The 23,098-nt window shown below is 40.5% G+C and overlaps 1 protein-coding gene across 5 annotated transcripts in view; it reads left to right on the top strand.

Moving 5' to 3' along the window:
* SEMA3D (semaphorin 3D) overlaps nucleotides 1-23,098 on the top strand; it is a 145,850-nt gene that overhangs the window by 30,782 nt on the left and 91,970 nt on the right. For 4 of the 5 annotated variants that reach the window (XM_065667276.1, XM_065667292.1, XM_065667304.1 and 1 more), the window contains exon 2: nucleotides 15,922-16,112. In XM_065667276.1, the coding sequence (XP_065523348.1) occupies nucleotides 15,998-16,112 (115 nt within the window). In that variant the 5' untranslated portion in view covers nucleotides 15,922-15,997. Of the gene's footprint in view, nucleotides 1-13,711; nucleotides 13,753-15,921; nucleotides 16,113-23,098 lie in introns of those variants that run through there. The other variant, XM_065667282.1, reaches the window with a different exon arrangement.

The raw sequence follows: 23,098 nt of genomic DNA, 5'->3' as shown, positions 1-23,098 counted from the left end.
GTCAAACTTAGGTATTGTAACTTGCACTAGAGTACATATACACTATTGATAAGCAAACATTCAGCTGTAGCAATTGTCTGCTGAAGATGTTCCTGCTTTTCAGAAAAGACATCATTATGTGGAAAAGTTAAAAGGGGTATGGTCAATTTGTAGTTCATGAGTCTATTCAGTGACTCATAATATTGAAATTTATTATGCACATAAGGCATTTATTTTAATCTTTTTTTCTTCAATTTGTCTCATCCTTTGTTAGGATTGGACTCACATGCTGGATTCTTATCTTTTTATTGTTTTGTGTTGTTTAATATTTATACAAGCACTTCTGCAAAACAAGAATGTAGTTGAGGTGCCTCTAAAGGAATAAAGATGCCAAGGTTTGAGTGGCCTTTTTGTACTGACTCACTCTGCATGTCCTGACTTCCAGAGCTGAGTTATAGCTTGCAAATGTCTCTGGAAATAGCCTACTTTCTTATTACCCATAACATTTAAATTTGTATCTAGCAGAATTGTTGCAAAAAAGTTTTTTTTTTCAAGTTATGGTTATGAGTATTATTATTGTTGCTCTAAATATGATAAGTATTAATGATGATGGTGAAAATTATAACTTTCCTTACTTCCAAAATTGCTCTACTTAAGAAGAAGAAAATTCTGCTGCAGTGTTTTTCTTTGCATATTTTCATGTTTTGGCAGATGGTATCAGCCACAGACTTGTATAAGCCATCTGAAATAACTGCTTGCTGATCATTAGAGTGATTACAACCCACGAGTTTTATCTATATCACTCATGTATATCTAATAGATACTCTGGAACCTGTCAAGAAAAAATGCTGCAAGAGGTATTTTTCCAGAAAGTCCTTCTGAAAGAAAAACTGCTTTTTGCCTTCTCCCAGTTCATTAATGGTGTGAGACGATAGCAGTTTAGCAATAATTTTCTTGGTGCAAGTTATTAGTCATCTTCATTCTTTTTAGATACTGCTTTCAGTAGTCTTTATTTTGTCATTAATGGCGCTTCTGTCACCATTTGTCTTAGTTAATCACAGATCTCCAGAATAACAAAACTCACAGTTTGCATTTATATGTCTAGGTTTTTCCTCAGTTCCAAAGTAAAGAGACTATTCCGAGTGTCCTAGAAAGGGAGTTGTGAGACCTTATCCTTCATTGCACATTACTCGGAAGGAATTAGCAATGAAGTCTTTCTGTGCCTCAGGAGGGCACAAAGCATCTGTAGTGGGACTAAGGGTCTAGACAGCTGATCTCATTGAGTATGGAGGATGGTCAGCACAACAGAGAAAATGTTCGATAGCTTTCAATTCATGACCCTGAGGTCTAAGAGACTTCCATTCCCTCAGACAAATGCTGATCCCCATTAATGTGAATGGTTGAACTTCAGTTGACATCAGTCATCCTGGGTCTGAGTGCAAGAACATTATTCCCTGTGCCATTAATGAAAGTCACATACCCCAGCTGAGCAGACAAGGAAAGCGGAGTTTCCAGTAGTTTTGCTTTTGCAGTACTCTATGAAGATGGTCAATAGATTTATTCCTCCATAACTCTGTTCCATGCTTCAGTATCTTCAAGATAATTTATAAAGTTCATGTTTACACTTGTGCATGTTCATTTAAAACTGATATGCTGTGCCAGGTAACCTGTTTGGGTAGAAAGAAGAATATCATGTTTAAGACAGTGGCATTGATAACTCTTAATTAATATAATCTGATTCTACTCCTTACTCACTTCAAGTCCTCCTAGGATGGCTACTGAATACATTTAGAATCAGCTTCTCCAGCTGTGAAACTGGAATAATAGAAATACATTTCCTTTGCAAAGACTCAATAATGTATGTACTAGTTACTGTATATTTTAAATTGACTGTACAAAACGTATTATATAAGTTTCAAAAACTACATCTTATTAGTGGTTTATTCCTCTCCAAGCACAGGAATTTAAGTTTTGCATTGCAGATTTAAAAAAAGAACTAGTATTGAAAAACTGAGGATTAATTTGTCTAATAGATTATCACCTATCTCTTCATTTTGGAAGTGGTTACCATTTAGTTTGCTGAAGGACCCATGCACCAAGGTTCCTTTTGAGCATCCAATATCTAGTTTTCCTGATGACCTATTTCTAGTAGTTCTGTTTTTCTGGTTCCTTGTGAAGAAATTTCCCTTCAGGCTTTAGCATAATACATACTCATTTAGTTTGTTGTTATATTTGCAAGCTCCAGCTGCAGCCATCACTCTCTGAATCTGTCATTGCAGGATTTTGTTTTAAATTCTGCCTGGCTTTGCTTTCAGATGTCTCTGAATTCCTCCCTGTGTTGAGTCACAGCTGTGAAAAGAGAAATCTACCTCTTTATTTCAAGGGGTCAGTGGTTTAAAAGCACTAAAGCCTCGTGGGGAATAGCTTAAGAAAGATAGTTAATCATAATGATCCCGAGGGGTTTCATAACTTACATAGGGCTCATCTGACGTAAAGAGACTTGGATATTTTTAAGCCCTGGTTTCTTTGAGGGGTGCCTGTTTTACCAGGGAGTGGGATCCTCTACAGAACAAGCACCTGTGGTAGATGTTTGCCACCTGCTCAACCATGGCTATGGAAACACAACTTAATCTTCTCCACCACATCCTTTTTCTAGCCAAGTCAGCACAAATGCCAAATCCTTTCTAGTTTTTTCTCCCCACAACCTTCTGAAGCATTTAATGTAGTAACTAGAGTGGCTTCCCCTTCTTGATGCAATTGAGAAATGACAGACTGGCAGGGAGGACTAACAGAATTTGGACAGAAAAGAGAATTTAGGCTGGGACATACAGCTGATATTTTGTCATCTGGGTAAAGAGAACTCATTGGCTTGGTTTGGGTGTCTGCTGTCCATCCAGCGGTATTTCTCATCAGCTTCCTCTTTGAGCTCTACTGGGGGAATCCTGGAAGGAATCCCCTTCTTGTCTCATCAGTGCAGGCAAAAGCATTATTTCAAATACAGTGTCAATAGTTTCGACACTTGGTTCCATGTTTAGTTCTCATGGGATGGGTAAACCAGGACTGAGTGGGTAAATGGTATCCTTCAGCCGTGAGATACTGGGTTAAGTTATATAGCTAATGAAGTGTCTGTACCTATTCTGTGTGTACTTCACTTGCCCTATGCATACATTGCTATTCTCGATACAGGGTTTTATGACGTGCTTGTGAATCAGTTACTGCTGCTTTCAGACAGTTTTGAAAAAGGAAAGCATTCCTGATTTCAGTCGGGTTTCAGTAGTAAGGGAGTTGATTTGTGTGCAGGTCAGGTAGGTGTTGCCCCCATTAGAAGTCCTTGGAAAGATAAGAGTGATCACTAGAATCATGGAATCATAGAATAGTTAGGGTTGGAAAGGACCTCAAGATCATCGACTTCCATCCCCCCTGCCATGGGCAGGGACACCTCACACTAAACCATATCACACAAGGCTCTGTCCAACCTGGCCTTGAACACTGCCAGGGATGGAGCACTCACAACCTCCCTGGGCAACTGATTCCAGTGCCTCACTGCCCTGACAGGAAAGAACTTCCTCCTTATATCCAATCTAAACTTCCCCTGTTCAAGTTTTAACCCATTACCCCTTGTCCTGTCACTACAGTCCCTGATGAAGATTCCCTCCCCAGCATCCCTATAGGCCCCCTTCAGATACTGGGAGGCTGCTATGAGGTCTCCACGCAGCCTTCTCTTCTCCAGGCTGAACAGCCCCAACTTCCTCAGCCTGTCTTCATACGGGAGGTGCTCCAGTGCCCTGATCATCCTCGTGGCCCTCCTCTGGACTTGTTCCAGCAGTTCCATGTCCTTTTTATGTTGAGGACACCAGAACTGCACACAATACTCCAGGTGAGGTCTCACAAGAGCAGAGTAGAGGGTCAGGATCACCTCCTTCAACCTGCTGGTCACACTCCTTTTGATACAGCCCAGGATATGGTTGGCTTTCTGGGCTGCGAGCGCACACTGCCGGCTCATGTTCATTTTCTCATCGACCAGCACCCCCAAGTCCTTCTCTGCAGGACTGCTCTGATCTCTTCTCTGCCCAACCTGTAGCTGTGCCTGGGATTGCTCCGACCCAGGTGCAGGACCTTGCACTTGTCATGGTTGAACTTCATAAGGTTGGCATCAGCCCACCTCACAAGCGTGTCAAGGTCCCTCTGGATGGCATCCCTTCCCTCCAGCATATCAACTGGACCACACAGCTTGGTGTCATCGGCAAACTTGTTGAGGGCGCACTCAATCCCACTGTCCATGTCAGCGATGAAGATGTTAAACAAGACCAGTCCCAACACCAATCCCTGAGGGACACCACTCATTACTTGTCTCCAGCCGGCCATTGAGCCATTGACCACAACTCTTTGTGTGCTGCCATCCAGCCAGTTCTTTATCCACCGAGTGGTCCATCCATCAAATTGATATCTCTCCAATTTAGAGAGAAGGATGTGGTATGGGACAGTGTCAAACGCTTTGCACAAGTCCCGGTAGATGACATCAACTGCTTTACCCTTGTCCATCAATTCTGTAGCCCCATCACAGAAGGCCACCAAATTGGTCAGGCAGGATTTCCCCTTAGTGAAGCCATGCTGGCTGTCACCAAGCACCTTGTTGTTTTTCATGTGCCTTAGCATGCCTTCCAGGAGAATGTGCTCCAAGATTTTGCCAGGCACAGAGGCAAGACTGACTGGTCTGTAATTTCCTGGGTCTTCCATTTCCCCCTTCTTGAAAATGGGGGTTATATTTCCCTTTTTCCAGTCGTCGGGAACTTCACCTGACTGCCATGATTTTTCAAATACGATGGCCAGTGGCTTAGCAACTTCATTTGCCAGCTCCTTCAGGACCTGCGGATGGATTCCATCAGGTCCCACGGACTTGTGCGCGTTCAGATTTTGAAGATGGTCTCGAAGCAGATCCTCTCCCACAGTGGGCCCAAGGTCTTCATTCTCACAGTCCCTGCGTCTACCTTCTAAGAACTGGGTGATGCAGTCGGAGCCTTTGCCAGTGAAGACCGAGGCGAAGAAGTCATTCAGAACCTCAGCCTTCTCCAAATCCTGTGTAGCCAGTTCTCCCGAAAACTTCCTCAGGGGGCCTACTTTGTCCCTAGTCTGTTTTTTGTTTGCTACGTACCTGCAGAATCCCTTCCTATTATCCTTAACATCCCTGGCTAGGTTTAATTCTAACTGGGCCTTAGCCTTCCTAACCTGGTCCCTAGCTTCCCAGACAACATCCCTGTACTCTACCCAGGCCGCCTGTCCTTGCTTCCATTTTTTATAAGCCTCTTTCTTCATTTGAATTTTCCTCAGCAGCTCCTTATCCATCCAAGGAGGTCTCCTGGCCCTTCTGCCACACTTCCTTCTAGTTGGGATGCAGCACTCCTGAGCTTGTAGCAGGTGATCCTTGAATATCAACCAACAGTCTTGGGCCCCCCTGCCCTCCAGGTCTATATCCCATGGAACCTTACTAAGCAGGCTCCTGAAGAGGCCAAAGTCTGCTCCTTTGAAGTCCAGGGCAGTGAGCCTGCTACACGCTCTTCTCACTGTCCTGGGGATCTCAAATTCGACCATCTCGTGATCGCTGCATCCAAGGCTGCCCTGGAGTACCACATTCTCAACGAGCCCTTCCCTGTTGGCGAGCACAAGGTCTAGCATGTCACCTCTCCTTGTCGGCTCCTCTATTACTTGCAGAAGGAAGTTGTCTTCCACACAATCGAGGAGCCTCCAGGATTGCTTGTGCCATGCAGTACCAGCATTCCAACAGATGTCAGGGTGGTTGCAGTCCCCCATGAGGACAAGGTTCTGTGAGTGTGAGGCTTTTCCTATCTGTAAGGAGCAAGAAAAGAGTAAGAAAACCATTTGATGGCTGTCAGAGCCAGAAGTTGATCAGTGGAAAGGTTTTGGATGATGCTGAAGGCCTTCAGTGTGTGATCCAGTTCAGTTATTCCTTTGTCCATTAGCTTTAAAAAAAAACTAATAGAAAAATTCAGTTTGGAAGGGACATGAGGAAGTCATATGGTCTCATTTGCAGCTCAAAGGCTGGGTACTTTCAACTTTGGATCTGAATGCTCAGAGCCATGTCCAGCTGAATTTCACATGTCTGCAAAGCTGGAGAATCTGTAACTTCTCTGAACCCCTGTTCCAGTGTTGAACATAGCTGTAGGGAATGAAGCCTCATAACTCCCTCAGGATCAAGACTGCCTCATCTTTTTAGCGACAAGTGTCTACTGAGAAAAGGCAATTAGAGATGGTGTTTTACATCCTACCTTCTTTGTATTAATCTTCTGATTATGGCAACTCCACAGTAACTAACTGGTTAACTGTCTAAAAAGCCTTGCTATTTTTCAGCAAAGTATTTATTCATCTGTGCACTCCGTGTCCTCACTTTGTCCTCACGAGACAAAGGAAAGTTACTGTGGTTTTAAACCAAAGTGAAAATAGTTCTGCGTTGAATGGAGGTGGCAGTGCCTGAATTCTTGTTTTCTTTTTCAGTATGGCTGTTTCAGATTCCAGAAACTGTCATGCTTCACCATTCACAAAGCAGCTTAAAAATAGACCAACAAAACAACTCTATTGTACCAAATACAATTTGATTTCTGCTGCAGCACAAGCAGAAATTTCTCTTAGGGTCTGATAGCAGCATGTTCTAATCTTTGAAAATGGCAAAGTTGGTGATCAGTGAACACAGGACTGTTAAATCTTCTATTACCTGCTGTTTGAACTCACACTGGCTGCACGTTACTCCTTACACAGCTCTCTGAAGTTCTTGTTTATGGAAAATGAAACTGTGATTGCTTGTAATTTTCTGCAGTTTTCCAAGGGCTTAAATCAAGAGTAAAATGCTGTGAGAAGTGGTATGTGGGTCATGGATCTTGCCACAGGAATCACAGCCAGCAATCTATAGTCCCTGGTGAGAAGTTGTTGGCTGGGGTGACTAAGGCACTGCCTGGATGTTAAGGGGATGTGGGTACTGGTCCTAACTGTTGGTATGACCTTATGCAAGTGATGTCATCTCCTATGGTAACATTACAAAAAATCAATTAACCCATAATGACAAGGATAGAGGGTAAAGAATAGAGCCATTAAGGCTTTTAAACTGCTGGGGTGTTGTGGTGATCTGTACCTGAGAGAAACCTGTCAAGAGGAAGAGATCCACATAAAGTTAGTGACTTGTGTAAGCTTATAAATGGGATGTGTTACAGTGGCTCTGCTGATGCCCTGTCACACATCTTCCAAATGCAAAATTAAATCAAACCTTAAAAAAAAAAAACTAGGAAGAAAGCAAAGGCATGCAGCCTAACAATATAATAACGGGGTTAATGTGCCAACACAGATCACTGCATTGTAGTGTACGCATTCATGTGTATATCGTTTTACATACTGGCTGCACAAAATGTTGATCCAAAATTAATTAGACAATGGGTATAGAAAACCCTCATAAAACCCCTCCTCCAATGGAGTTGAAGTGTAGAGTATGAATTATTAAATAGAAATTTGTTGGAAGTGTAAATTAAAATCCTTCCGGCTTGTCTCTCTCTATACTGTAGTTTATATATTAAAGCCCTGCAGACTGTGCTGTACAGAGCTCACTGGCAGTACATCAAATAATGAGGCCATACGCTGATGAAAGGAATTCTATGAAAATATGCCATTGGATAGAGAGCAAACATTTGATCAAAGTCCAGCTGCCATATGAAGTGCATATTTTTTAACCATCACTAAACTGTATTATCCTGAATTATTTTGAAAACTATCAGGTCAGACTTTTACACAGCTGACAATGAACTAGGTAATACTGGCAGTTAATGAAGCATCCTGTCAGGATACAAAGAATTAATAATTTTAAGATGCCAGCTATAGCATGCAGTTGTCTGTCCTTAATATTCGTAACATTCTAGTTTTCTCTGAGAGTCCTATAGGCAGCTTTTAGATAGAGCTGGGAAATCTGAGTCCTTACAAGCATTTAAGCAGAATTCCAAACTAGCTGGCAAGACATTTCTGCTTATATCAGATAAGTCTAGCTACAAATTTTAGCACAATGAAGTATTTGCTGTGAAATGAAATTAACATTATAAATATATTTGTATATGTAAATCTTCATTCCTTTATTTATTTCTGTTTTGGAGAGGATTTGTTTTGTTTTTCTATTCTGGTTGTTTGGTGTTTTTTAGTAGGTTCCGCTGGGTTATGGTTGTATGGATGGACTGGGTAGCCGTGGGCAGAACCATTTCTACCTGCACACAGAGTTGGCTGGCTGGTGGTGCCTCTGATTCATGTATAGCTGAAATTGTCATCGTATAGTATGCAATTAATGGAGCTATACAACAGTAGGAGCTGGCTTAGGTCTGAATTTCTTGGACCAAGGGTATAAGAGCCCTACTTATTTCTATGTGTAGATAAATCTTGCAGACAGCTCACTGACTATATGCTTTCAGAGTATTTTATATTACTTAACCTTGCTGCTGCATTGTGCCTAGAATTAAGTATGGAATTGATTCATAACAAATTTCACTAGAGTGCTACACTGTCTTCCCATCAAGCTGTGTTTTTCAAGAGCATACAAAATACATGGCAGGGGAATTCTCTTTTCAAGTAACTAACCTGTAAAATAACACCCCATTGCCACTGGTAACCCCAGAAATACCAGCCAGTCCAATCCTCCAGTAATAGAACTGTCACAGCTAGAGGACTCATGCTCCACCTCTGCAGATGTTGGAACGTCTCCTGTGAAAAGAGGCACAGAGAACAGTTTTTTCCATAGCAAACACTGGCAAGTATTCCTGGAGGTGAGAAAGAGTCTGTAATCCTTCCTTTGAGTTGGCCATTATAGGTGTATGTTTCTTCCAGCAAAAGAATGATAGTTGCAGGGTCAGTGGTTTCGCTGACTTGACAGTACTGCCTGGGGTTAATTCAGGTTCTAGCAGGACAAATGCAATCTGTTAGTGTTTAAATGTTCAGGCAGGTCTCCCCAAAATGAGCATTTCTTTTCTCTGATGGCCATCATGACACTTTTTTGGCTTTTCAGTATTTTCTCAACAGCAGGCCAAGGCTGTTCCAGAGGCAAAGCTTCCTGCATGCGTTCTCTGCCTGTCTGCTTTGTTCAGAGCTGAGCCAAGCCACCCCAAAGTGCTGCAGGTGGTGACAGACGTTTCAGAGGAAAATTCTCTGTCTCTCTTTGGAAACCTTCAGACGTCACGGTGCTCAGCAGGAAGCGGCTTTCATCTAGTTTACCTTCTCATTAATGTCTAGAAATTCTCGTCCTCCTGCCTTTTTCTTTTCTTGGATACCAAAGTTACAAACTCCATCTTAGAATCACTTTTCATAGCTCAAGAGGTTTTTTTTTTTTTTTTTGTGGTTTGCAGGGGAAACATGCTGTACTTAAAATAATGTAACGCTGAGGTTTGGCTTAGGGTTCCTTTTGATTCTTGCATGTTGCTAAATTGTGCTGTACTCTGCTTTCTTCTTTGTCCTGTGTTTAGTTTGTTTTGTGGGTTTTTTTTTAGTGATCAGATATTTAGGGTGCTCTCATTCTAAATAAAGAGCCTATGGGAAGCTGTTAGTACAGTTGTAATATAGAATGGTTAGGGCTGCAAAGGACCTTAAGATCATCTGCTTTCAATCCTTCTGCCACAGGCAGGGTACGCGTCCCACTAGACCAGGTTGCTCAAGGCCCTGTCCTACCTGGCGTTGAACACTGCCAAATCTGAAGTCTCAGTTCCTTTCACCAACAAAAAAGAAACAAAGAAGGAAAAAGTCCATCTGAGATGCATATGTATCTAACTTTAGAGTGAAAGGCATGTAGGTATCCATGTGTGAAAGATTTCAGTTTTCCATCTGACTGGTGGGACATTTTGTTTGCCTACATCCTCTTTGCAATATCATTATCAACTGACAAGTTGCTTTCCATTCCACCATTTTTCTTTGTCAACAGACATTGTGTTTGAGAAACAAGCTATAGAATGTAAAACTACAGCTCTTTCTTTTTTTCTTAAGGAGATGCAAAGGTGTACAAAGAATTGAAGGCATTTGTTTTGTCGTCCATCTTGGATTTATGCATTGTATGCCCAAAAGATTCAATGCCACAGATAAAACTTCTCAGAATCACTGTTTCTAGTGATACATGTCTGTGTGCACAGCTGTCTATCTGCCACATTCTGAAAGGAGTGCCTCTACGTCTGAGGGAAATCTTTGCATGTAATCCTAACCCCACTGACTCTGACCTGAAAAATATTCTAGTATCTTTTGATGATAAAGTGCTTATTTCCTGTGTGTATAATTTTAGGTGACTGATGGTAAATTTCATGGTCAGATAAGCTCTTCATAGCAATGTGACAGACTCCTCTAGAAAGGTTATCCATTCTTACCAGTATTCATCTCCAAACAGACCATATTTAGAAATTAGATTTAGAAATGCTTCCATCAGTAGATTTCAGAAAGACGAAGAAAACTATAAAAAATAAACCAAATAAGTGAGTTCATTCTTCTCTCATGTTTCACTTCCATAGTCACCATTTTTGCTTCTGCTTGAGTTTAGCTTAATGAACTAAAAATCCAGTGTAATCCTATATTTTCTATCCATTGGAGAGCTTTATTATCGGATGGTTGTCTGAAATAAAAACAAGGTTTTTTTTCTGACTCTTTGTTCCTTCAGTTACATCCCACTTGTCTCTCAGTCCCTTCATTTTTCTTTATTCTATTTGGCTCTTCTCAAGTGGGAATTAGAACAGAGATTTTTCTTGCCTTCAAATTACTGGTGTTGAATGGATAGTGTATTAATCCTGTGAGGAGCTCAGTGAAGGTAAAGCCTGTGAAGCTTTGTGAAACTCATTATAAGCTGGGTTATGCTTCATATGAGTCTTTACTTTTCATCTGGGTATATAACAACAGCAAAGTCTGCTTCATGACAAAACCTTATCTAAACCAGATCTACTAAACTCAAAGATTTAATCAAAACAAACTAAAAAATCACCTACTGTAGGCTTATTTTTTTTTAGATTGTACTATTGTCTTTTTATTTAGTAATCTTTGTTGGGAAGTGATGTAATACTGATCACCCTTTGTAAAAGACAGAACATGGAAAAGAACATTTGCTGCACTATAAACAGCACAAAAGCTACTTAATAAACGGGAGAACAGTGATGAATAATACTGTTTACCAGTTCTTGGATGGAGTTAGCTTTAAACTGAGATTTCACGACGAAAAGCCTCCTCTGCCAGGCACTATATCAACAGACCATCTATCTAAGGGAAAAAGGAACATTGCTTCAGTGTGCTCTGGATGAATATCTTTGTTATTTAGGAAGTAACTTAAGAATGTCAAGTAAGCCTGGAGATCTAATTTTATTTTTAGTCTATTTTATTTTATGAGTTATCCATTTGACTCACATACTCTTCTACTTTTCCCCTTTATTAACACAGAATATTGAATATCCAGCTCATGATTATAGTTTTGAAATACACCATAGGAAACTGTAGACATTTTTCTTTTGGCATATGTGTGATAATTTATAGATGAGACATCTAGAGGTAAATACATTGGAAACATGTATCTATATATTTGTAGTAATATGCTTTAGATTTGTATGCTGTTATCATACACATATATTAAGTACATGTATGTTATGAGCAAAAGGATAATGTACCTTTCAATAAAATAGAACTGTAGGTGGGGTCCTTTCTGTTTCTTTTTGCAGCTAATTAGTTTTAAATCTTTTAAAGGAGTATGTTTGTCTAACAGGCCACTTAGGCTATTTGGTTGGTATCTGCAAGGGACATTTTTTACTCTCTTCTCACTTCATGGAAAAATAAAATAAACTGCAAGATCTCAGACACGGGTAGATGAGAAAAAAAATTCCAGCATCAGACACAGTATTTTACATGTTGAGACTAAATGGGCTAGGTAACTTCTTCAGCCAGCTTATCAGTCTATTGTGACAATCAGAAATTTTTCTATTCTGTTCCAGCTTTTTTAAATCATCATGAGCCAACTAAAAAGTTGCTCTGGATTTTCAGTAGTTGCGATTTGCAATGTTGCTATTAGAATCAGTATAACTGTGCCATACCATCTGGTTAATCACTTTTCCTGTATTTGCTGCAGGCTGTTTTCATTGTCTTCTTTGTTGGAGTACAAAATTCCTAATAGCCTCAGAGAGCTAGTGCTGGAGACAGGTTTTAAATCATACTCCAGTTCTGTATAGGTTTTTGTCATGGAATTACATTGAGAGTTACACAAACTACTGTTAAAAAATTGTGTGTGTTTGAGGATGGGTCACAGTCCTTCCAGCTCTGGACTTCATGATGCCAGGAGAGTCGGAAACCTACACAGTACTTGTGAATGTGAGATTTAGATAGGTTTGAGCTGAAGGATCTGAAAAAAACTCCCATGAGCACAGAGCTCCCTACTGTCTGTGGTTTGGGAAGGCTGAAGAGCTCTGTTTATTGCAACAAAGGGCCTGGAATAAATTATGTTTAGTAAATTGGCTCCAGGTTTCCCTGTTTCAGACAGTAGCTATGGAGCAATCTGTTTTATAGGCTTCACTAAATCTGACCAATTGCAGGGAGGTGACACCTCATTTCAGGGATGTGATATCACGTATGTGCCGGTTACATCCAGCCCCTTCTCTCTGGCAAGGTGGCAGATCTACACTTTGCCTTCTGGCAGGTTTAACCTATAGACCATTATGAATTTACAAGCCCCACAAGGAGGTCCTAGCATGATGGAGCCAGGCTTCTCAGCCCCACCTTCAGCATCATGCCTTCCACCCCCATGAGGGGCAAATAAAAGCTCCTTTTTTCCACTGGGAATACCCATATTTCAGTGAGGTGTACGCATAGCTTCCTTTCCCAGTCGGTCTCGCAGGTGACAGTTAACACAGTGCAGATATTTCCTAGCTGAAGCCAAGGTGGGAAAGCAGTTTTAGCCTCATTGGTTTTCTTTTCAAGCTCTTTTTCCTCATTTATTTTGAGTCTCTTCACAATAAGGAAGTTTTAGAGTGTGTTGGTGCTTAGCAGGAGTATTGAAGAACTAAAGGAAACAATAATTTTTCCTCCTCTGACAAAGCTCTTCTTACTTTTGAGGGGAGGAAAGAACGGGGGAGTTAGATTTGCTTTTAGGCTTTATATTTTATTTCTGTTCATTGGTCTGATTACTTCTGAGCAGCGTGACTATGGCTGTTTTCAGCAGAGGACTCTGATTGACATTACATATGTTGCAGACAGGAAGGATATTTCCTGAAGATTAATGGCCAGCTAGTTGGTCTGAAGTTCATTAACCTGAGCGAGTCATTAGGCTGCTGGAAGGATTTTGTGTGGAAGCTGGAATTGTGTTAGAAGATCATCATAAACTAAAAATATATGTGACAATCTGGCCAGATTGCAATGAATCTAGGACAAGATGGGGTTGGCTCAAGCGCACAGAGCAGCTGTCTCCAGTGTAAACTAAACCGCCTTGTGTCAGGAATTAAAGCAAATGTTTTTTCACAGACATTATTAAAATAAAAGAGTAAAGTTAAAAACTAAAAAAAACCCTAAAAACTAAAACACCGTAAAAAAATAACAGAAGAAGAAGAAAGGCTTCCATAAAAAAAAAAAAAAAGAGGTTGTGAGGTATGGCCAAAGAGGTGAGCTTGGTGCTCATCCTCAATTAATTACACAAATGACAGTGTGTTCAAGCAACTCTTTTTTTCTGTAATTTGCAGATTTAGTCCTGTTTCTTCACTGTGCTTTGCCTCAAGAAAATAAGCTCCAAATCCTCTGGTGAGTTCCCTATTGGCTGAGGCCCAGACCCTTAAGCCATGAATTCTCAGCATACTTGCAGTGAGTGACTCCCTCTTAATTGCTGATTTTGAATTATGGTTTGTTTCTATCATCCCACTGAAGATGAAGAGGGCTGGTGCCTCTTAATATAGGCTGGTGCCTTTTGTCTTGATATAGTCTTCCTCTTCTTCACTTCCTTTCTTTTCCCCTTTTTCCCCCCCAAATAAATCTCATTATGGTGATAAAGTCCTGTAGTAGTCTAGTTGATATCAGGCCTTCGTAGTCCAAATACAAATAGATGTATTGGCATGAAAGAAGTGAGGGCCTTCTCTCGAGATCTTATACTCTAATAAAGGGAAAGGAAAGATGAACCAGAGGCATTTCATGTTTGTTTTGTTTTCTTTCCAAATCATCTCATGAATATGTAGTGACACTTGCCCAAAAAAACCCAGCTAGTGACACTAGTTCATTCGGAAGCTGAATGTGAGCATTGAGGAAGGGATTGAGAAGACAGAAGCTCAGTGTTCTGCAATAGGAATGATGCTTTGGGGGTTTTACAAATTGTTTCCTTCTCTCTCTTTCCCTGTCAGGCCCTTCCTGCACACTCCCTTGTCTCTTGCTATTGACAGAAGGTCTAGAGGCTCAGAGAGCTCCAGCTTTCTCTGAAAGAGATTTCCTCTGGCAGAGAGAACTGAAGGGGTCTTCTTTCCAGTCCCTTCATGCCAGGAAGGATGTACAGCCTGCATCATGAGGTGCTAAATTGATTCTGGATGCCTCTGCAGCTCACAGAGGTGCTTTGGCAGCAGTGCTGCAGTGAGCATAAGTGCCAGACTGCTGGAAAGGCTCAGGGGCTGTGCTCTGTGATGTGACTCTCCTAGGCTCACAAGGAGCCTTTCCCTTGATGTCCATGCAAGTGCTGGTTTATGTGGGCACTAGGATTACTCTTTTAATCAGGGTCTTTCAGTACCTTTCAGAAAAGAATTTTCATGGCAAGTCATGAGCCATTAATCTCACCACTAACTATAACATTTCCTTACTCCCTGATTTACGGCGTTACTCAAACGCTGACATTTGCCATTTCACTGTCTCCCCTGACCTCTGGTATCTTGAATTTGCAGGGGGGATGATCCGGTCTTGCAAATATTTTCATACCCTGATCTCTGTGACTTATTAACGATCAAATTCTGCCTTCAGAACTCAGGATGCCATTTGAAATAATTTTAATATGCAAAAGTGGAGTTATTGGGCAAGAGGGATCTCTTACAACCGGGTATGAACAGGACACCAGGACTGCTGTTGCTGCTTTGTATTCAACTACTGTGGTGGCTGTGTGACCTTGAGGAAGTAGGTTCACTGCAGTTTTATGACTCTGTTTTTGCATAGGGAATATAAGGACAGTGATAATTACTTTCATTTGTAAAACACTTTAAGATTTATAGAATATGAATGACTGTTAGTAAGTGAAAAGTGTTGCAAAGCTGGCTTAGTTGCACACTGTGCTAATGAAGTCCCATATCAGCCTATTGACCCCAGTGCGAACCACTCATTAAAGTTTATAGGACATTTTGGTGGGTGGATTGAGGCAGTTATTCTGCTGGAAATACCATCCTGAAAGCATATTTAAATCCATCAGCTGCATTGACTTTTTTCTCAATTAAAACTAAACAAAGCTTCTTGCTTTATCCAATTTTCTTAGTTTATTTATGAAAGTTTATGATGGGTATGTACTCACTGTTAGCTCAGCTTGTACACCCATGATATCTGAGATATTACAGTTTATTCTAGTCATAGCATAAACATACAATAGCTGTTATACTGAGATAAAGACAGAGTTATAAAACATTAAGATATCCAATGAAGCAGTATGAACTAAGAAGTTTCATGGTTACTTTTTAATGGCAAATGTTCTTTTTATGGGTAGTGCATTAATTTAATTTCTGCTTAAACTTCAGCCTTGGTGTTTGAGAGGTTTACGTGTTTTTCCAACCTCAAATTGTGTAAGTTTAGTGTTAAAGATATTTACAACATTTTGATTTATACTAGAGGAAATTACTTTTTTAGCAAATGTATTAAATAAGCTACTCTTTAAAGATAGGTCTGGCTTCTTTTCAGAATTATTATTTATATAACAGTTTAAAAAATCTACAGATGTTTTCTTTTTTCTTCCAGATTAAATTTGGATTGTTTGAAAAGTGGGGAGATATTTCACCATAGTGCAAAAGAAGATACAGAAGAAGAGAACAGAATGAGAGCTTTCCAAGTACCACATGCCTGCAGCCTGTTATCTTTAGTGATGCTGTTCCTTCCAGTCACTGGAACATCAAAACAAAATATCCCAAGACTTAAGCTTTCCTATAAAGGTAAACTTTTGGGTAGTTTCTCTGATTCCACCACTTTTGTTTTGATGTGATATTGCCAACAATTGATTTTTATTATTAACTAGGAAAGTGAAACACTGTCCCTAGAGTTCCCAGAAACACATGATAGGGGCCTTAAAAATAGATGAATTCTTACTAAGGACACAATTAAATTATCTTTTTTGGATGGAAGGGTACATTATTGTGAAATAGAACTGGGGTTGTAAAACATTATTTCAGTTTACTCCAAGAGGATATTAATATACTATATGTAAATGAGGCAGGTGTCATTGCCTAATCGTTGGCTTCTAGTGCTACCTGAAACACTGGAAACATTCTTATGTGGCTAGTGGGTATGATGTGGAGTGTGGAGGACACCCACACCTTTCTAGAACATCAGGGAAAGTTGAGAGAGCTGCCCAAGTGTTTCAAATGGCACTGACATTTTATTGTTGTAATTCCCTTATCACTTAGTTGGTATGTGAAACTCTTGAAATGTTGTTTTCTTTCTTCTTCCCTCTGGATCACAAGTCATGTTTTTCTGAGGAATTTCTTAACCTCCTGTGTACTTGTTAAGAATATTACTGGCTGAGGGGTTTAAATACAGATGTATTTATGTATTGATGGACAACTTTTTATAGAAATCGGATTTCTTTTTGCTTTGAGTGTACAGCTCACTTCCACAGATTTTACAAGGGACATCGAGTTGTGGTCAATGGCTCAATGGCTGGCTGGAGACAAGTAACGAGTGGTGTCCCTCAGGGATCGGTGTTGGGACCGGTCTTGTTTAACATCTTCATCGCTGACATGGACAGTGGGATTGAGTGCACCCTCAGCAAGTTTGCCGATGACACCAAGCTGTGTGGTCCGGTTGATATGCTGGAGGGAAGGGATGCCATCCAGAGGGACCTTGACACGCTTGTGAGGTGGGCTGATGCCAACCTTATGAAGTTCAACCATGCCAAGTGCAAGGTCCTTCACCTGGGTTGGAGCAATCCCAGGCACAGCTACAGACTGGGCAGAGAAGAGATTCAGAGCGGCCCTGCGGAGAAGGACTTGGGGGTGCTGGTCAATGAGAAAATGAACATGAGCCGGCAGTGTGCGCTCGCAGCCCGGAAAGCCAACCGTATCCTGGGCTGCATCTAAAGGAACGTGACCAGCAGGTTGAAGGAGGTGATCCTGCCCCTCTACTCTGCTCTTGTGAGACCTCACCTGGAGTATTGTGTGCAGTTCTGGTGTCCTCAACATAAAAAGGACATGGAACTGCTGGAACAAGTCCAGAGGAGGGCCACGAGGATGATCAGGGGACTGGAGCACCTCCCATATGAAGACAGGCTGAGGAAGTTGGGGCTGTTCAGCCTGGAGAAGAGAAGGCTGTGTGGGGACCTCATAGCAGCCTTCCAGTATCTGAAGGGGGCCTATAGGGATGCTGGGGAGGGACTCTGTCAGGGACTGTAGTGACAGGACAAGGGGTAATGGGTTAAAACTTAAACAGGGGAAGTTTAGATTGGATATAAGGAGGAAATTCTTTCCTGTTAGGGTGGTGAGACACTGGAATCAGTTGCCCAGGGAGGCTGTGAGTGCTCCATCCCTGGCAGTGTTCAAGGCCAGGTTGGATGAAGCCTTGTGTGATATGGTTTAGTGTGAGGTGTCCCTGTCCATGGCAGGGGGGTTGGAACTAGATGACCTTGAGGTCCTTTCCAACCCTAACTATTCTATGATTCCATGATTCTATGATTCTGTAGATACATCACTGATACTGTATTGTTAAATGAAATGATGTCTGGTGTAGTTATGTCAGCACCCCATCCAGCAGCTAATTCTGCTCTCAGTTTTTCAAACTTAGGTCTTTCTATGCTTTGCAGAATTACACTTAGGGTGGCACGATGGGGCAGGAGGCTGTAAAAGCTTCATCAGTGGTTATAATATGTTTATCATGAGTGTAACACATACAGGAATTTATTGAGTAAGCACAAGGATATACTATTTAGATTCGTGTGCCACTCTGTGTGCTATTCTGCTGTATATGTATGTGTTTTAATGTGTTCGTGTGAGAGAGATTCAGAGGAAGAGAGATTAAGAGATCTTGACAACATTTTTATAAATTCAGGAAACAGTTGCACTCACTTAAGCCAATGAATACAGAAACCAAACAACCTGACATGAGTTATGAAAGTTAGCAATAAAACCCTCCTTACATACAGCCAGGCTTTTCACAGCTAGGCCTTTTGAGATAATCCCCAATAGCAGCATGTACCATATGGTAGTGGCATTTATTGTGGATTTGACACTCACAATTAGTGAATTCCTCTCGACTTCAAAAGCATATAGCCTTTGGCAAAATCCTGATGAATGCAGTTGGCAGGTAAGGAGGGGGAGAGAGAAAAATTATTGAGGTCAGCACAGGGAAAAAAGAAATCACTGAAATCTTAGTTTAAAATAGTGGCAGAGACCTGCTGGGAGTGGTTGGGAAAATGCCTGAGCTCATTTAAAAAGACAATGAATGGATGATTGATATGTAGGCCCTGACCCAAACTTTTATTAGCAACTTTATAAACCTTTCAGTTTGGCTTGAGGGATATAGTTTCCTATCCAGACTTATCCACCTATATCCCTGTAGGGGGAAAAAATCAACAGCAGATACAAAATGGCACATAAATCTTAATTTGGAGAACTGTGATGGAACTGAAAAGCCAAAGGAAAGAGAATATCAAGCTTTATTGTACCTTCTCTTGCTTTTTTTTTTTGGGGGGGGGAACACATGACTGTTTTTCCTTTTCCACAGACAACAAGAAAAAAGTTACTGCTTTGTTTTCACACTTTTGCATTGTAAATGGTGCAGGTAGTGCTTGTCATAATGAAATCATATTTTTGTTGCTGATAACAGCATAACAGAAGTCACAACTAATACAGTTGTCAGAATCAAGCTGATCTTCCCTCCTCCCTCACCAGGTATCCTAGCCAAAATAACTTCAGTGTTTCTGAGAATAAGGTGTAGGAGAAATTAACTGTCTTGCCAGTTCCCATAAAATTGTTACAGTCATATCATTGACAAGTCCTGGCATCTCCATTCTTTGGAATTAAGACTCCATGAGGAGGATAACAGGGGGCCCTTTTCCTTATTCATGGAAGACTGACCAACATTGGCCACATCAGGCAGCTCTGAACACTTGGTCACACATATGTGTTCATTTGGCTGCTGAAGATGTTGTCTTTGAAGGGAAGGTTTCATCCCCTTCCAAGTGCAGTGTGTTTATGGGGTGGTGTAGCATCATCTTCCCAGAACAGCTGAGCATTTGCTCAGGCAGGAGAGCTGGAAGCAAGCAGGGCTTTGCCCTGCAGTTACTTCATCTCACAGCTGCAGCCCAGCACACCTCAGCTGATGGCTAGGAAACTGCTCCTGCTCATGCCCAGAGAGTAGGGAGAAGGAAAGTAATTTCAAGTGACAAATGCTGTCTCTCTTCTGGGTAGTAGTCTTTCCCAATGTATTGACACGTACATCTATACAGATTTTTTGTGTGTGTTTCCAGGTTTTACCTTATAGTGAGAGGCAGAGAATAACCAGACATAAAGCTTGATTGTCCTCTAGGAAAAGATAAAAAACATGAACCTTTTTCAATTTGTGACTATCCTAGATTTTCCCATAGAAGTGCAAACTCTTAATTGCAGATTTAAGCCTATTGCTTTGCTTTACTTTGACACTTTTCATGGACATGTTAGAAGCAATCTGTGCACTCAAATAATACATTTATTTGAAGTGTGCACCCTGTTTTCATGTTTGAGGGGCATGCCCCAGCCCAGGTTTGGACGTTGTCACCAGTGACATACCCACATTGCCGTCCACAAATTTATATAATTCCTATACAGGAATGCAGCCATGCCCCAAAAGCAAGCCACGCTTGCTGTGACCAGTGGTGATTTAGTCAGAAGACCAGGATCCTGCATTGTGACAGATCACATAGGAAAAGGCAAGATGAAGGCAAACTTTGGCTTACACAACAGGATTTACTTAACACAGTTAAAAACAACTATGGCAGTAATTTAAATCTAATAAACACGAACATTATTCCCGGCTGATGTTTCTTCTTCACATTGAATGAATTAAGATACAGTCTCACTCCCACTAAAGTCATGGCAAGAGTTTTGCTACTGGAGTAAATTGAAGCAGGATCAAATTTCCACTCTTTGCTTTTTTCTTCTTAAATACGTAAACTAAAGACATGCGATTCTTTCTCTTTTTTGAAGGATGACAGTGCTAAGTCATCAGCTCCACATGGAAATTAGCCATATTTAAGGATTGTTTAGCTTCACGCGGTGTTTTGCACACATGATCTTCTTTCCCCTAAGAGTGATCCATTCTTACAGCATGGTGAAAAAGCAAACAGAAGATAACATTTTGGTGCCAGTAATTCTTTTGAAAACTTGACTGGATTAGTACATTTCCTTAATGTTCTAAAAATGATCCTTTGAACATGCTACTTTACAATATCGAGCATCCTGTTTTCTAAATGATTTTTGTTTTAAACCTGTTTCATTTTATAAATGATGAGATGCTTAACTGTTGCATCAGAGCAGTGAGTTTGTTCTGTTTCAGTAAAGCTGGCTTGTTTCCCTGTCATGCATCATTTAATTATGCATATAAATTATAGTTACAATTGTATAGCTTCCATGAGACTCATTTAAACTGTCTGTGACACTGTGGTAATCCCACTACTCCAATGAGGGTGTTGCACAACTATGAATGGTTGGAACGTGGTAAACTGATGATGTACAAAAAAGCATAGAAATGAGCTTGCATTTCAGCAGCTGTGCTTGCCCTACAGGAAGAGGAAGAAAAGTCAGTAACTACGTACTTTTGTGGTAATATCAGCAGCTGTAATTCCGAATGTCTATGAAAATCAAGGAAAATGTGCTGAGTGAGGAAGTGCTGCTTTTCTTGAATCCCTTGTTTGTTGTTTCCTTCATTTTTGATGATTTCTGATTTCTCAGAAAAATCTATCTGAGATTCCTTAGTAGAGTAACATAAAATATTTATATGAGAGTTAAGATCCCAGCTTCAGACAATTGTCTAGTTATGAGATAGATTTTTGCCTGTTTTCTCTCAAAAAGGCTTTCTGGAGACAGTGAACATTAAGACTTACAATCCACCCTAGGTTAAAGATGGATGGGCCTTTGCTCTGTCCATGTGAAAAAAAGACTCTTGTATATGCTATAGACTAAGTATAAACTTGAAGGCATTTATTACATTTTAGTAACGGTAAAAACAGCAAGTTTCTTACAGACATTTTTTTCCTTTTTTAAACTAGTGAACTTGGAGGTCAGATTCAACTATATGTTGCATTTTCTGTCGTATAATTATCATATATATAATGTCCTGGAGAGCAGCCTCCCGTCAGTGACATCAACAGTTTACATAGCAGTTGAACTAAGAATAACCTTAGAGAACTGACCCGTATCAACCTCTTAACAGTGTAAACAGCCTGTAGCTCACAACAGTTGTCTTTTTTTCTTGATCACAAAAGGGCCTCAATTGGATAAAAAAAGAATTGTGTTCACAAAATACCAAACTATTCTGCTGAATGTTCACTTGATTAAATCTCAGAAGATGAGAGAAAAAGACAAAGACTTTATTTTTTTCTTTCTTGGCAAGACTTTGGGAAGAGTGATTGGTCCTTGTGAAAAGGAGAATGAGACAATATGGGAAAACTGCTTTACTAGAAGAAGAATATGGGGAAGATATATGATCAGTGGCATCAGCTTCGAAGAGGGTACTTTCAAAAATATTTATCTAATTGCACTTACTAAAGACATTTGTAAAGCAAATCCAATTCACAGTAGTTTCAAAGATCCCAAACTTGTTCTCTTTCTATGCACTAATTTGAGGGCATGATCTTCTTGACGTCAGTGCATGTCTAGCAGTGGACATCTGTGGTTGCAGTGCAGGTCCTCGAGTCACATCCTATTTCCCTTTCCTCCCTCCTCATTTCTGATGTTCCATTTATAGATGAGTTCCTCACAGAAGGGCTGAGGAGTGCAGGGGAGGTCTGTTCTGTAGTCAAAGAGATAAATGCACAAAGAGATGGCAGAAAGAGACAGAGACAAAATTTCCTTTATCACTCCAGAGCTCTATCAGAGAAGTCAGAGGGATTGGCTCACTGTGGTTAAACAGAGACATTTAGACAAGGGTGGGAGTGACAAAGGTACCATTTTCCCCACTAATTTGAGAAAAAGGGCTTCTCCTTTGTGATCTAAATCCTGTCTGTCACAGAGAAGTGTTCTGGGTTGTGCCATAGAGTCTGATGGCTAAGAGGTTACTGAAGGCACTGAAACTTTATGCTCAATTTTTCTGGCAATTTTGGGACAGCTTTACAACTCCCTCTGCATCATCCATACAACCTGGATGTCTTTGAAAAATATTTTTCACTATACATGTAACACAGCAGCACTCTGTGACACCCCTGGTGCCCCAAAATGGATAAATAAATGTAAATATTAATAATTAAAAAAAAGACCCCCTTCAATATCAAATACTAGATTATATGCTTAGGATAGACAGGAGATAATGATGATGTTGCACATAACTACGTTTTGCAGACGCACATCTCTGATATCTTTTGCCCTATGATTTTTAGTTAGTACGGTTGTATCACAATGTTGCCTAAGTCTACAAGGCAGGTGTTGGCTGCACCTGCACATCTGTATGTCAGGCTCTGAATGTGACAGAAGTTGCAAGGCCGACTCCAACATATAATGGAATTAATGCAGCTGTTCAGTAACTTTGTGAGAACTTATCTCCTGTCAATGTCAGAAAGTATATCTGATGATTATATTTCACTTTGCAATAGGAGATTATTGTGCTAGTCCAAGCTGTTAAAATGTGAATTGAGTTTATTTTCCTTGTTTGAAGAAGTCCTTCGCTATTACCAGTACAAAATTATTTTGAAAACCTACCTTCACATTAGCCAATTGAGTAACCTTGCTATACTTGA

The sequence above is a fragment of the Lathamus discolor genome, chromosome 1 (assembly GCF_037157495.1).
Source record: "Lathamus discolor isolate bLatDis1 chromosome 1, bLatDis1.hap1, whole genome shotgun sequence".
Taxonomy (NCBI): Eukaryota; Metazoa; Chordata; class Aves; order Psittaciformes; family Psittacidae; genus Lathamus; species Lathamus discolor.
This window is presented reverse-complemented; position numbering and strand designations above follow the sequence as displayed.